General features: G+C 32.5%; 1 protein-coding gene across 1 annotated transcript; it reads left to right on the top strand.

Annotated features, from left to right (window-relative positions):
- The first annotated feature begins 321 nt into the window (after positions 1-321).
- LOC143194757 (uncharacterized) lies at positions 322-14,117 on the top strand. Its single transcript, XM_076401439.1, has 5 exons — positions 322-743; positions 13,076-13,345; positions 13,677-13,763; positions 13,831-13,887; positions 13,941-14,117. Exons 1-5 carry the CDS (start codon positions 641-643, stop codon positions 14,015-14,017), a joined length of 594 nt encoding a protein of 197 aa, XP_076257554.1. The 5' UTR covers positions 322-640; the 3' UTR covers positions 14,018-14,117.
- The last annotated feature ends 2,517 nt before the right edge of the window (positions 14,118-16,634 follow it).

A 16,634-nucleotide genomic window follows, 5' to 3' on the forward strand; every position in this document is an offset into this window, starting at 1 on the left:
CCCAAACTCAACAGAATTATTACATATTTATGTCAAGGAATCTTTTCTTTGTGTAAAATGTGAATGCAGTGTCAAATGTTTCATTCATTACAATGTAACTTTTACATGTAGACTTATCATTTAACTGAGAAAGTTTTTAAATAACTTTATCATTCGAAGAAATAAAATAAATCTACCAAAAATCCTTTGTAAATAAAATTACCCACAATACATAATAATGATTGGCTTTTATTTTAAAATAATGCGAAATTCAAGGCCAAATACATCTCCAAATTTCCAACATATGTGAAACTTGTTATTCTTCTTCTGTCTCCCTCCACTATAGTCTTCAGTGTTGAACAAGCAACAAAGAGACACGCGTCAGTGTTTTTTTTTCAACCTAAACAAAAAGAAACCTATAACGTCTACAATATTTTTGACGTTGACTAGTACATTATTACAAATCTACGTTAAAATCTGACAAAGAAGTGCTTCAGAGAACATCAGTGAATTCCATCGAAACGCCATACAACCCAAGTTCTGACATAAAGTCTAAAAATAAAGCTGAGGAAGACACGCTTTTTAGAGGAAGTATATAAAGCAACAGCTGTCGAAGACGAGCAATATCGTTGTTTGTGTGTTTGCATCGTACGATGCTACAATGATGATGATTCCGATGCTGGTGATTGGGTGTGCCGTCGCGTTAGTCTGCGACGCTTCACCAAGGCCATGTCCCCAGTTCCTGCCCGTCGCAGTCAGGCTCGGTAAGTTTGTTTAAAACAATTGAACGTACTCAGTACCAATTTCATAACCTCTATCTACCTATCGTTGTTCCTATTCGAAAAGCGATCCGTGACTTTTTCGATTTCATTTCGAAATAACAAGGTCGTCGGATATTGTCCATCAATCATCGATTGAAAACAAAAGTGAATATTACGACGCGCAAACAGACAAAAGAACGTAGAAATGGGTATGTCGTTATTGGTATTGGTTTGCGTTTGATCAATAAAAGTTTATGGTACCGTTAGTTTAGCGTCGATATTATAAAAACCAGAAAGTAGTTGTATAGATAACCGGTGTCGTTCCTAACATCAGATATTCGTAAAATTAATTAGTTGGAGTCAATGACATTTAATGCGTATTTTCGCATTCTCAACCTTATAATGTTCGATGTCAATATCCTATTAATAAACAGTAGTAAACTATTACTATACATACACTGGTCACCAAAACGTTTTATCTTTAAAATGTTTTTAGTTTTGAAGTTATATAAGGAAAAATGTATTTTCAAATATATCTGACTAGCAGTTTATGCCACATATCTTAAAAGCTGCAAATTCTAAAGCAATTTAATATGAATTTTTGTTTCTTTCACGCTAGAAAAAAAGGTCAAGGTGACAATTTTTCCATATTCTTAATATTTTTGCTGCCATTTATTATCAGCACTTCTACGCCGAATGGAGGGCTAAAATAATTTTAATACGTTTAGTTTTCAAGTTATATAATGAATAGAATGTTTTCGAAAATAAGTGGATTTGTATTAGAGTCATATTTTATTTGAAAAACTACAGACTCAAAAGCAATTTAACATGGATTTTTCACCTCAAAATACACCTAATACATTGTGGAAACCTTATCTTGCTAAAAATTGGCACTTATTCATATATATAGAGTCGTACAAATTCGTGATTTTTTGCTACCTATTTTCAATATTTTTAATGCCATTTCCGTTCAAATAGTTGAAATTTGGACTGATTGAAATGGTGGATATGTTACATTAGATATGCTTAGTATAATCTTAATTTACAAATTAAATGACAACTACTGTTCTGTTGTACTTCCATTAATACACAAGCAAGGCGAGTACGGGATTAATACTAATCAGTATGTATTTCCCATATTAATATAAAACTAAACTAAAGCTAAAATTAAGAATAACACGTATACACTTTATACGAAATACATACACTTCATACACTTCAACAAGTTTATGTAGCTTGTGTATCGTTTAATTTTCCTACATGTTGTCCTTTAAAATTTCATTGTATTTGCATATATAGTCAGTATCTATTACATTCCATATCCACACTCTATTGTAAATTTCCAATAATTATTCGGTAGCTTTTTTACACATAATTAGCATAAATATAGTAAGAAATATTCTCAAATGCAAAAAATGAAATAAAATTTAGAGACTTATTATGAATTAATTAAAACGAGTCATTATATCTTCGAAACGTATTCATAACCACATCAAAAAAACGTATGCAATTTTTTATGCGATTTTTTATATCGTCTCTAGACACTTAAGTACAAGATTGTATTACCTTAATTTAAGTTAATTAAAGATGTACATATTAAATAGTTAGTATGTACTCGAAAAAAAAAACACAATCGAAAAGATCTTAACCTTGTCACAACCTAGACGGGTTTTATTACATCGAAATCGTTGTTAAAAGCTATTTATATCAATTACACAAAATGTATGAAAGAAGCTTGATGACCTTTGAATTATACAGAAGAAAACAAATTGAAGAAATAACGAAGGCTATGCATAATTAGGTACATGGTTTACTGTAAAGTCAACAATTTTCTAGTAATCACACATACACACACTTACATTAGTTCGACAAGTTCCAATACTATCTATTAAATTAAAATGGTTTCCAAGTAAATGTAAATCTTTCTTAAACTTACATTATTTATTTGATTACTCTCACTGTCAGTATCATTCCAAGAAGATCACAAGTCTGTTGTCTGTTTAATTCATTCAATTAACCGGAATTTAATTAATTATCTATTATTATTAATTAATTATTAATAATGTAATATCTAATAAGAAAATTAGACATATAAGCTACTTCAGGTATTTTAATGAAGTCCGTGTAAAAGTACCGCAGTTTAATCTGTAAATCATCAAACATGTATTAAAGATGCTTAAAATTCTCGGTTGTAAAATATTGGAATTATGGAAGAACCATATTTCAAAAAGCACCCTTAGTCCGTGGACTAAAGTTGCTTGGAACTAATATAACTAGTTCTATTTTGAACAAACTAGTTAAACGTGGATAGTCAGCAAAGGCAGGCTGCATTACGTCAATGCTCAGTTGTAGAATATAGAGAAACCAAAACCTGAGATGGAAGTCTGGGTCTCTTTACACAAGTGAAATTCAGAAGATCAACAAATCAACAAAAAACAACAAAAAAAACAAAAAAACAGGATGATGGACGAAGATCAACACTGACAAAAAAATTAATACAAGAACTGGCAGAAGGAACATTAAACTACAAAGAGCTTAATCCAAAAAGAAACTCATTTACTGGAAAATATATTCAACTCAAAATTTAACAATAAATTGTAATGGGCAAATGAATATGTGAAAATGTCTTGACTAATATATCAAAATATTCATCATATTCACCAGATATTGCGTCTTCCGATGGTAGTCTCTTCTTATTGATACCACATGACTTTTTAGGAAAAAATACTTATTAAACAACACGGGTTCAGAGTCGAATATTCATGTGCACATGAGACCACCAGATTGGCCGCAGGAATTTATTTCGCCATGAAGAAAAAACACAAGCTCTGCGCGGTCTTTTGAGACGTAACAAAAGCGTTCGACAAAGTCTGGCTCGTTGGCCACAAAGCCGTCGAAGCAGGCTTAAACGAAAAACCTGATAATTTTACTGCGTTCTTTTAGTCCGAATGATCGTTTCAAGTAAAAATCGGTAATACACTCTAGTCCTAAATCAGTCAAAGTATTAACATCTCTTACATTAGCGCCAGCTTTAATCAGCCTCTTTATATTAGACATTCCAATGAAGAAAGATGTTGAAACCACCCAACATGACGCAGACCGGTCATTCTCTCAAAGAAAACTTTAAATTCAATTGAATGCCACAGTCCAGCGGTTAAATTTCTATTAAAGAAGTTGTAAATCAACTCCCAAAAGCCCAGGCCATAATCTTTCACAATCAGAGAGACATCCGCGATTACCAGCTGAGAGTGGAAAAAGTCTCAATCCCGTGGCGACGAAAAGCCACATATCTCGGCTTCATCTTTGACTGTAGATTCCTATGGTCAACAAAGATAAATAAAGCAATGTCCAAAGGCTACTGTGTCGCCACAATGCTTAACCCTCTCATCTGCAGAAAAAGTAAATTGTCTCCGATGATTAAGATTTTGCTTTATTAATTGCTTATCAGACCCGTCATGTTATAGGGATCTATCCCTTGGTATCGTTTTGTCAGGCTGGAATTAGTAGAAAAGCAAAATAAACTTTTCAGGCAAACACTGAACGCGCCATGGTTTCAATTCATCGGGAAACTGACACACCAGAAATAAGACGGTTCGTTTTCTCCTTTTACAAGAAATTCTCATATCTCAAATAAATCGCCTTCACGGACAATCTTCTCTTATAAATTGAGTTAACATCAGCAAGGAAACCTTTTCAGCTTGAAAATCAGGCCAAAAAAACTTCTTAAAATAATAATGCTAGAAAATTATAAAACAAATAGTCACAAAATATATGTAGTCACTAAAAAGCTGTCTTAATGGATTAAAATAATAGAAATTACGTTATTAGAAAGTTGTAATACTAAATTAAATGATATATCGGACACCTGAAATATATCAGAAGATACTGAAGTAACCCAAAAGTATAAATTAGACAAAAATCCAAAAAACTAGATGAATATGAACAAATGAAAATCCAATATTCATCCTTGATATTTGTCACCGAAAACTTTTCATGATTCACAAGTTACAAATATCAAAGAACTAATAAGTTTTATTGTTGCTACAAATATGCAATAGTTTGCATTCATTAAGGACTATTTTACATTTAAAACAACCTTCACTTAGAAAGAATAGTTGTTTGTACAGAAAACATTATCAGTGATATCTAAATCGGTCATATATGTCAAACAACTAACTGAAATATCAACTGTCAATAATAACTAGACCATTAATTAATAGTGTTATCTAATATGCAAAACTATCGATGTAACGATTGCATAAATATATGGGTAAGTGGCAAATTACACCTTGTAGTCGTATTTTGTCGTTTCTATGTAAGATAGTTGCGCCACGGCGTCAATGTCAATGTTACAACATTACTACTTGTTGGTAGTTATGCAAAAGATTTGTTACGTAACGTATAATGTATAAAATGGAATATCGTAAAAAACAATTTATGCAAATTTTAGGTCGTTGACATTCCATATATAGAGTGAGCGTGAAAAGTCGAAACTGTATAGTTGTCTCGATGAAACTATATACTCTGTTCAGATCATGTTGAAATAAATAAAAAGTTTATGCGGTTTTGTTATCAAAGATTATACAGTTACTATAAACTAACGAAACCTTTTATTATATTCAAACTCTATTATTATTCATTGGTATCCATTATTACTACCAACTAACAAAACAATCGAAAAGTCCCCGGCCTGCCATAGTCAAACTCATTTTTTTGGCAAAATTAGTTGTTTTGTTCAACATAATTCCCTTCAAGGGTGATACACTGATTATAGCGACGCTCTAACTTTTCGATTCCATTTCTTCCCAGCCAGCGTTCTCTTGAAATCTGTGAACAGGAAATTGTCGGTGGGGACCAGATCGTGGAATACAGTGGCTGAGGAAGCAACTTGAAACCCAATTCATGGATTTTTACCATTGTTTTCACGGATTTGTGACACAGCGCATTGTTTTGGTGAAGCATCACTTTCTTTTTCTTCAAATGTGGCCTTTTTTCGGCCCTTTCGTCCTTCAAACGGTCCAATAACGCTATGTAATAGTCGCTGTTGATGGTCCTTCCTTTTTCAAGGTGGTCAATGAAAATTATTTCATGAGCATCCCGAAATACAGACGGCATAATTTTGCCAGCCGACTGTTGCGTTTCCCACGCTTTGGAGCGTGTTCATAGTGTACAGACCACTCGGATGACTGTCGATTGGACTTCGGAATGAAATAATGGAGCCATGTTTCATGCATTGTCATATATCGATGCAAAATTCGGGTTTATTACGGTTCGTCATCTTCAAACATTGCTCCGAATCATCAACTCGTCGTTTTTTTTTTTTGAAAAATGAGCTCCCGCCCCACCCACTTTGCACAGATCTTTCTCATACCCAAATATTCGTGAATGATATGATGTACATGTTCAGTTAATATATTTAGAATATCTGCTATTTCATTCAGTTCCAATTTTCTGTCATTCAAAATCATTTCGTGAATTTTTTAAGATGTTTTCGTCGGTAACAACCTCTTTTGGGCGTCCACTGCGTTCACCGTCTTCGGTGCTCATTTCTCCACGTCTAATCTTAGCATGCCAATCCTTGATGATTAATTTTCCTAGGGCAGTATCCGGAAACTCGTCATCAAGCCAAGTTTTTGCTTCAACCATATTTTTTCCCTTCAGAAAGCAATACTTTATCAACATTTTATCAACATTTTTTCACAATAACAAAATTTACTTCACTCATAATGCTATAATTCACAAATTAATGATCCGACAACTGTCAAATTTATACACGCATCTTTTAACGTTTAGGACTAATTAAAAAACATATGGATTTAAGTCTTCGTAGCGCCATCTATATGTCAGGCTGGGGACTCTTAGACTATTTATTTTCAAAGTTAGTGAAATATTGAAGCAAGTAATACTTATCAAGGGTACCGGAAAGTTATTACCTTTTTTTCTGGCATAAAACTAAATGATTTTCAAGAAAAAGGAAAAATATATTTTCATTATTAATGAAAAATTAAATTTAGAAACCACGTCTCACGTGTTTTTAGGGTTAGGGCATTCTCGCAAGTTTCTACCAGCAAACGATGGCTTTCAGCGGTTCTTCAGATTTGATTTGATGATGGATATTATTTTTATAATATTTGAGTAAAAGAAATACACAAATTCTAATTTTGAAATTTATTTTAATAATAACTTTCATCAAGTACGTTATAACATATGTGTTACAGTGTTACTGTGTTTAGATATGTTTTAACATATTAAGTTATCCTATGAATTCTTAAATTAGATATCTGCTTACTTTCTTTTACTTTACTTGACTTCTGCGAAAACATTTGGATTCGTACATCGTCTGTACGTAAGTATTGTGCGAAATGTTTAAAACTTTCTGTCTTCCATAACACACACATATATGGCTGTAAACTCTTAATAAAAGCATATTGTTCAATCAAATATGTATCAGTTAGCCTTAACCTGATGAAGTATAGCCCAGCAAGTATAGCGGACTATTTGAAGTACAACAAACCTGTTATTTGATTTTCGCTTTTTATAGCGTTAATTAAGAAGTATTTACGAAGTTAATTAATACGTTTCTTTGAAGTTTGGGAATACAAGGTCATTCAGCAGTTAACAGCAGTAAATGTTCTGTTATAAACCCTTTCTCATCTATATGGTTGGCATTCAGAGCTAGTAGAAATATATACTGAGTCCATGCATACTTGTTTAATTAAACACATATATTTTTAGGTAACTGGAAAAAGGACAAAATTATTGGCGACCCATATACTTATTTTTGATAATAAACAATCGTCATACACATAGATACACATTAAGATGTTTAATTATAACACGAAAATATTAAAATAATGTATAAATAATAGCAGTACCATACAAACTGTCCAGTGCGATTAAAACACCTATACCACGCGTATGTTTCAAGCGTTTTACCGGGCGCTTATTTCAAACAACGATTTTTTTTTTGAATTCGATTTTTTTTTCAGATATAACTTTTATACCCGGTGAAAAAGAATTCCCTCTAAATAGATTTTCAAAAATAGACATCAACAACATTGAAAAAAATTTTGTTGGCCTGGACAATAACAATAGAAAAATGGTTACCGTGTAAATTAACTAAGAGGACTATCAAAGATACTATTTTTGAGGTTCAAGAGGTGACAAAATTAGTTTAAATTTAGAAACAGAAGTCCTGAAAATATATATGTTTGAAATCCGTATTGTAATAACTATTTTAAAATATGGAAAAATAGCGAAATTGGCCAAAACGTGCCTTATTCTTAGTTTTGATAATTACACCATCTCTACTGAAACTATTTGTCAGCTTAAAGATGGAAAGATTTCTTATAAAATCGATTCTCGTTTCCGATTTTATTTTTAAATTTTTCCATTATCCCAAGAACCGATTCTTTCGATTTTAATCCATTCTAAATTAAAAGATTGATATTTTTTAAAGTTAATGAATTTATCTATTGGACAATTATTTTTTTATGAATAGCATATCAAACATATTGCTTTTAATTTTTTTTGAATAATTAAATTATTTAAACAACTAAACTTCACAAAATATGTTTTTTATTAAGTAAATAATTAAAAATATAAATTTGATGAAGTATTGGGAGGAAATAGTTGATGTCTAGTCTGATAGGCGAGGCTGTAAATACATGATGGATTAAAAAAAATTACTTGCACAAAATTAAGCAATAAATTATATAATAAAATTACTGATATCCAAATATAAATAAAGAGATAAACAAGGATATCAGTATATATTTGATGGTTATAAAAATAAATATATATATTTACTTGCTTAGGTTGTGAAACTGTTCTTATTTCATCGTCATTGTCTTTCTTACTCATTTTTCTAGTGCGATTATGATTAGAAGCAATTAATTCAATTTTATATGGTTTTTTGTGATGTTTAATAAAACTGGTCGTATTATTATTATATTTGAGTTGCTTTCCACATTGGTGACACTGGATATTAGATCCATTGTTTATTTTTTTAAAGGAAATCCATACAATGTTAGGCGCAATTTTAAGAAATATGTTAACAAGAAATAATATTTAGTATAAATAAACATCAAACAATAAATAAATTTATATTTGTATAACTTTTTATCGCAAGGTTTGCTGTGATCGTATGTAGAACTTGAAACTAGTCAATTAACCGTAAAATCGAATATCAAGAATCGATTCTTGATCGACTTCAGAAATTTTAAGGAACATTTAAGAAAAAACTCGAGTACAATCGGCATCGAGTTTACCACCCTTACAACAAACCATATTGTTAGGAAACGATATGCAGCCCGGCCGGCTGCGTCATAAATATCCGAAAATTATGATTTGAAATAACCGTTACGCAATCCATCAGTCAACGCCATTCCCCAAACTAATGATGCTGCTCGGCAATACTTAAATACGCTCAATATAATGTTCTCGAATCAAATAAACGTGGCGTGAACGAAAATAACTTCTAACCGATTCGTTGACGTCTGATCAATCAATTTAAATTAAGTGAAGTTTTACAAAACGATCTCAAGCCGAAACTTTGAATAAGAAAACGTCATAGTAACACTTTCGAAATTTGATGATAAATTAATAAACTACTCTACCGACGTCCGTAACGTTTTCGTAGGAGCTGTGTATTATCACTGCGAGTGGAGAATATTTAAATTAGAAAGTGGAAATTATTGATTTATTTCATGAGATTTTCAGTATTTATTAGATGTGTGAGAAGTAATCTGTTTAAGTGTTATATATCATAGATTTTTTCTTCAAAATACTACTACATAACAAAGTAATTCACCTTTCGAATGAACAGATTTTTGAGAGTTATTTAAAAGCAGTTTCATGCAACTATATTAATAACGATAACGATTTAAATAAGAAAAACTTACATTACTTTACTATTGCTATATTATTCTTAATCGGAATGGACTTATTTGTACACTCCATTATTAACATATAATTCAAACGCCTACATATATAGCTGAATAAATGCCTGATTGACTTGACACCCCATAAAAGGGAGGCCAACAGAGTAAAACAACAAGTGAAGGAAACCATTAAAGCCTGGCGATCCTAGAAATGGAACTTATTTCTAGCGGACCAAAGGCTGGACGCCCCCGCAAATTTCTGCTCCTCGCTAAAACCTATGAGGTCCAAATGGAACGCATCCCTACTGCTATAAAATCTAAACGCTGCTGAGAACGATGAAATCATTAGGAATGCCAACTCCGTTCGTTCTCAAGTGCCTCCGAGTTATCTTTTAAACCATCTAGTCACTCCTAAAATACTCACGCAATTGATCAGCAAAATTGGGAACAAGAAGGCCCCGGGTGTCGATAATATTTCGATAGCCTAACTCAAAAATCGTCCCTAAAAGCAGCTCGCCGAACTAAGTAATATCACCAACGCAATTCTGAGGCGGCAACACTTTCCATCCACATAGAAACATGCATTCATCGCAGTTATACTCGAAAAAGGAGCTAAGTCATCACCTTCTGACTACAGACATATTAGCCTACTAAGTTCCGTTTCCAAACTTGCTGAAAGAGCAATTTTTTATCGTCTTAATGATTTTGCGAAGACAAACAATATCATTTCAGATGAGCAATTCGGGTTCGGGCGCCAAACACTCAGCCGTTCATCATGCCCATCGGCTGGCCGCAAAAATCGACTGTGCTTTTAACCGACGTAAAAGACTTAGAGCGGTCTTCTTGGACCTAACCAAAGCCTTTGGCAAGGTTTGGTACGAGCAGATCTTATCAAATCATTTATGTGAGGACGATCGTTCCAGGTGAATATTAAAGATATTCTCTCTAGCCAGAAAACCATCGACGCCGGAGTTCGACAAGGGTCCCCACTGGCACCCGCTCCATTTAATATTTTTGTTTCACTTTCCCATATTCACAAACCCAGGCCATCTTCTTCCCCAAGAAGCGCTTTGCACCGAGCATTTCGCGTCTTAAATCGAGAACGCCGAAATCCCATGGTCAGAAGAAGTCACCTATCTCGGTCTTGTCTTCGATCGCAAAGTTAGGTGGAATTCCCACATTCAAAAGTCCCTCCATAAAGGTCAAGGTACTGTTAATTTGCTGTTCCCTCTTATCAACCGGGCCAGCAGGCTTCCTCTCTCTATAAAATATCTCCTGCACAAGATGCTGGTACGATCAGTCGTTCTATACGGCTCCAGTGTCTATCTAAACTACGTCTCAACTAGCCAGGTGGAACGTCTTCAAGTCTTTCGAACAAAATTCTCAGGAGAATAATCAGTGCCCCCTGGTTCGTCAGGAACAATCAGATTCATAGAGAAACAGACGTCCTCCAAGTTCACAATTTTATATCCGACGTTTACTCGAGATATTTCTCCACTCTTCGTCTCTCGGACAATAGATGTATTACAGAGCTGGCCGATCTTCATGGCCTTATTCTATCACAACCTACACTTCCCAGTCGTGCTCTAACTCCAAATTGTCCGGACCTTCTCCGGCGAGCGATGAACTCATGTACTGCAAGCTGCGTGGTGTGATAACGACGCCACGTCTTTGCCTGGCCCTTGTGCCTCTTAACGATGTTACCGGTTACGGGCACCCTCCTTACTAACAGTAAGAAGTATCAGTTAGGGTTATTGGATCAGCTGATAGAGTGGGGTTTAGTGGGTAGCCCAGAGGCAGTCTCCACATAACCAGCCCAACTCGCTAATTCCTGTGGGTCCGGTTCCAGGCCAAAAAAAACCATGAAAGGATATATCTCCTTCAACAGAACCTTTCTAGATCTTTCGGGATTCTTTGGGAACAGATCTTCCCTAATAGACCAAGCCCTTCTATCATTAACTAGTAATAGAAATTTTATGTATTTTAATAATATTTTTTATATATTTTGATAATTTTCCTTATTTGATATTTTCTCATTTCCAACAAATTGTCTATGCATCTATCATCCTTCCCGTGCTTCTATTCTATGATGCTTTATTTTTCTTATTATATAAAACGTTTATTTATTTATTATACAAAACGTTATTTATTTTATGATATTTGTTTCTCTTGGTATGATTCTTAACAATTTTCTTAGTTCTAAAATCTAACCTTTTATTTTTCCTACTTTTCCTTTTCTCACTGTTTTCGAGTTTCTTACTTTTTATTGTTATTTATTCTTAACTCCAATTTTTGGGTTTTCAAATATTGGTTTTCCAAGCATTTTTCTTTTATCTTCTTTTAACTATTACACCTATGGCTCTATATACGCTAACACAAATTCTCCATTTTCCCATTTCACTGTATATTTACTTGTGTTCCTGCTTATATAATCCAGTAATCCAGTGTTATCACTTTATATGGTATCCGTATTAATCCAGTAGCGTTATTCTTCTTCAATTTCTGCACTTTATCTGATTTTCTAAGAGCATTTTCTCTTCTTTCCATTTATTTCTTTCATGAAAAATGCTTTTGTTAAATTTGTTCAATTTGTATTGTTTTATTTTTCACTCTTTTGAACTAAGTATTCTATAAAGCTGCTCCCAGATTGTTTATTTCTCTTCATATTCTATTATTTTTCACTCTATATGTATTTGATTATTATCGTATAAAACGCCTATATCCGTAACTCCGTAACGCCTATATATTGGCGTCGACAAGAATCAAAACAAGCAATAAAAACCAAAAATAAAGTAACCATATTGGCTCCAATCCAAGGGAAATATCGTAAAAATTTAATTATTTAATCCAGTACGGTAATTCGTGAAGAACTATAGGAAGAGGCTTATTACTTTATTAAAACATTAATTAACTTTGTTGACAGAGAGGGAAAGGGAAAGAGAAAAGAAACCATACTCGTATACTTTTTCCAAAAATTTTTATTACAATAATTAATAGATAAAAATAAATTTAGAATAATTTCAAAAAATCTGGATTATTTTACGGCGAACTATATTTTATAGAAATTGAAATAACTATAAGGCTAATCAAACACATTTTGCTTAATCAATTAATATTTTCATATTAAACACTTCTATTCATATAGATTTAAAGACAATATTCAAGGAAGTTGGCCGTTGAAGTCGCGATGAATCAGTTTCACTCATTTCAATAACTTCAGAAAGTAAATACTGCTAGAAATGTAGAAAAATAACTATTACTGGTACAAAAAAGCAAAAATACATTATTCTACAAAATTATTTTACAATACTGTATTAAAAGAGGTCCTCAAAATAAAATCACAGTCATTGCAATTGCACATATTTTGTTTATTACTTTTTCCATCAATAACGCCACCTGTTAGTGAATCTATTATAATTGAAAACCTCCTCTAATATTGCGCTTTTATTTCAGAGCAACCACCATCCTATATTTTAAAAAGAACTCCTGTTACCAAAACAGAAATCGACAACGTCATAGCCGTCAATACTCCTGATCACGACACGAAAGCTGATCAAGTAATTCACAACAACAATTATGTAACATCCCCAGAATTGGTGCTTATACGAAGACAGAATCCTCAACAAGAACTTACATCGCCTAAAATAGAATCAACGACACAGAAAATTAAACTTGAGAAACTGGAAGTTGATTTGCAGGTTGACCCAAATTTTCTTCCCAAACGTAAGTCATTTGTTAAAATATAATTACGAAGAAATATTCAGCCAACACCCAATTATAACTTAAAAGCATATTTAGCAGGGATTTTTTAATATTTTGTAATATTTTTCAATGAAATTTGTTCCACCTTCAATCGACTAAATTAATCTCAGAGATGTAGACCTTTTTCGTGCTTTTTTATCTCAAACTGCTGTTGCTTTATAATGCTATCTAAATATCCAGCTTAAGGCCAACCAACCTCAAACCCCTAGAAATTATATTCATGATGCTTTAAACCGAAAATATCGAAAGAATCGAAGTCAAAGTACTTCTAATCTACTCTGTTGTTTTAAAGGTTCAAGACCTGGCATACATAAACGAAAAAGCACCACGAAGAAAGATTCAGAGATTAAAAAAATTATTCTGACTGAAAATTCAAGTTGTAAGTATAGAAAAAAATTCAGAATTTAATGAATTCTTCGTTAATTTGTCGTATTATCTTTCTATAGGGATGTTAAAGACAATTAATGATCAACCAGCTGATGAAGTATTAGTGACAGATAGAGGTAAGATCACTAAATAAATCAATATAATTTTAGTTAATTGTATTTCTTCATAGCTTCCGTTGCCCATGACTTACAAAATTCAACCGAAAGCGCCTTGGTTTTAGTCCATAAGTTGGACGAGAACACATAGTTGTGTATTATTAATTAATGATTATTATTAGTGGTTTGACATAATATATTTTGTTATTATAAGTTCAAATGAACAAACAAATAAAATAAGTTTTTTCGTATTGTGTATGATTTATTTTCCACTTTCTTTCTATTCACCTGCCACTGTAAAATTATTTACAAAAATATTGCTAGCAATTTTGAGATTATTTAAATATTAATCCATATATCTGATATAACTGTCACTTTAAGAGCTACCAAACATTTTATTTAATGGTGGTAATATCTTACCAGTTACGTAATATCTTTGGAAGTGGTTGAAATTAATGGTTTATTTTTAAGAGTCAAATGGTATCATTGTTTTTAAGAATGGACGCAGTGAGAGTTTATAGAGGGACGTATCCTTAATTACTACAGAATTATAATTAAAACAAACATAATTCGTCATAATTAATCAACAATTATAATGGTGCATCGATTGAATCAATATGAGAAAATATGCAGCTGGTACATATTACATGCTCTCGGATATATATAGTGAAGCTATTGTTACTAAAAGAGCTGTCTGACATTTAAATATTAAAGATTAAAGGGTCATATCAGATTAAAATCGAAAAAATATCCATAACTGATATTTTGGCCTATATTTTTAAGTCAATATATTGATATATTCTCAACATACCTACATTTCCTTGTGATAAAAACAACTCTTTTTTTTTCTCAGTGTAGTAATTAAGAAATATCGATTTTTTTGCTTATTAGTATTTTTCAATAAAACGTTTTATGCTCTTCAGAATCCAAAAAGTGTTTAAATTCTCCATAATCACAGACACATATGATATATTTGCCATAGGCACATTGTTTCAATTGATTCAATTGATCAAAATTGTATTTCCTATTCAGATTGAAATATTTGACATATAAACCAAACATCTGCACAAAATGCCTGATGAATGTGTAAATATGGTTCCCAATGCTAGACTTATGCGGTGATTTTAAACAGTTGAACAACTAGTGACTAGAAAATGGAAAACCTTTCTGTCACTCAATGTAAAAGGAGGCATGGTCAAAAAAACGCCAATAAGTATCAAGTAAGATTAACGTTTTACAGAGAACATTTAAAATCTTCTTGAGCAAAAATATTATACTGTAGGTATTGCTTTTCACTAAAAAAAATGGTGATACTATTTTTATAGGTTCCTAGTAGATCGAAATTTTTTAAAATGCAGAATTGCATTAGTTCTTGTATGAAGACCCAATACCCGCAATTTGTGAATAATTACAAAAGATGGTAAGATAAGCATCATATTTTTTAATTAATCTCCTAGAACGTCAACAATCTGCCCGTGGACAATAATTAACTTATTTTAAAGTCTATCCTAACATATTCTAAAAATTATTCTAGCTTATTCTAGAGATTATTAAATATCACTCTATGTGTCTATTAATCAGTTCGTACGGTAGTTTGCGTTTAAGTCTATGCATTACACTGTCATCGCGCACATTTAACTGTTTGGCAAGTGCATTGAGATGCACTAATAGTCTTTCAGAGTATTTCGCACTAACACTCCGAATCACACTCGTTATGGGTTCTATGGGGATATCGCGCTAAATCAGTTTATTGGGCACGTAATATGGGGCATTGACGATGACCCGCAACACTTTATTCTGGAACCTCTCGAGGATATCTATGTTAGATTTGCTAGTAGTACTCCATAGTTCAATACCATAGGTCCAAGTAAGCCTACGTATTGACTCTACGGTAAAACCTTGTTAACTAATAATAAGTTAGATTTATGCCCTATCAGCCAGTACATTTGGTTTAGTTAAACCACAAGCTGTTTGAGCGTCATTAATTGAATCACAGGTAATTAGAAAATCGAAAAATGGTCAGTGAAAGACATCTTCAAAGTTATTAAAGTATGCTATACCTGCATCGAATAGAAACGGTTGATCCATCGCTGGTGAAATTACAAAGTTTATACTGATGACAAACATCCACAATAAGCCCAACGATATTTTAAGGTGATTTTGCAATATAACAATACATTACTGTAGTCAAACCAATCCAAGAATTGTTAAAATCGCTTGGGTTGTAAGTTTTATCGCACCCATCGTACTCTCCACGCTTAGCTTCATCGGAGTACCACTAGTCACAGAGTTACGCGCTTGCAGAGCAGTATTTCACCAATTTCTAAGAAATTAAAAAATGGCTCGATGAACGGTTTAGCTCCAAATAGAATCTATACTTTTGGAATGGATTTGATAAATTGTCTGAGAGATGGTCAAAATGTATAGCATCTAGTGTCCAATACGTTCAGTATTATAACTATCCATTATAATGTATCTACGTTTATATATATGTTAAGATGTTAATATATGTCCAAAGGCAATTTTAAGAACCCAACATTAATTGAACCAAATCATTATGGTTATATTATACAATACATAATTATGAAGAAATATGTGATTAAGGCTTATGAAATACTTCCAGATATCTACGGAGAAGCTACTACCACTAAAATAGCTGTCAGAAGCTTTCTTTAATGAAAAAAAAATCCGATATTAATCACCAACACACCTGATATACTCTTTTAATTTTACCCAATCGACTACAATTTTAACCAGATCTAGTCCAA

This window comes from Rhynchophorus ferrugineus, unplaced genomic scaffold (genome assembly GCF_030347505.1).
Source record: "Rhynchophorus ferrugineus isolate W39M unplaced genomic scaffold, kcgeb_rfMv2 rfM1, whole genome shotgun sequence".
Lineage (NCBI taxonomy): Eukaryota > Metazoa > Arthropoda > Insecta > Coleoptera > Curculionidae > Rhynchophorus > Rhynchophorus ferrugineus.

Excerpts from the sequence above, each read along its gene's own strand:
- LOC143194757 (XM_076401439.1), top strand. The coding sequence starts at position 641 with ATGATGATGATTCCGATGCTGGTGATTGGGTGTGCCGTCGCGTTAGTC. Across the intron at positions 744-13,075 it reads GCCCGTCGCAGTCAGGCTCG|AGCAACCACCATCCTATATT; the intron begins GTAAGTTTGTTT and ends CTTTTATTTCAG. Across the intron at positions 13,888-13,940 it reads AGTATTAGTGACAGATAGAG|CTTCCGTTGCCCATGACTTA; the intron begins GTAAGATCACTA and ends ATTTCTTCATAG.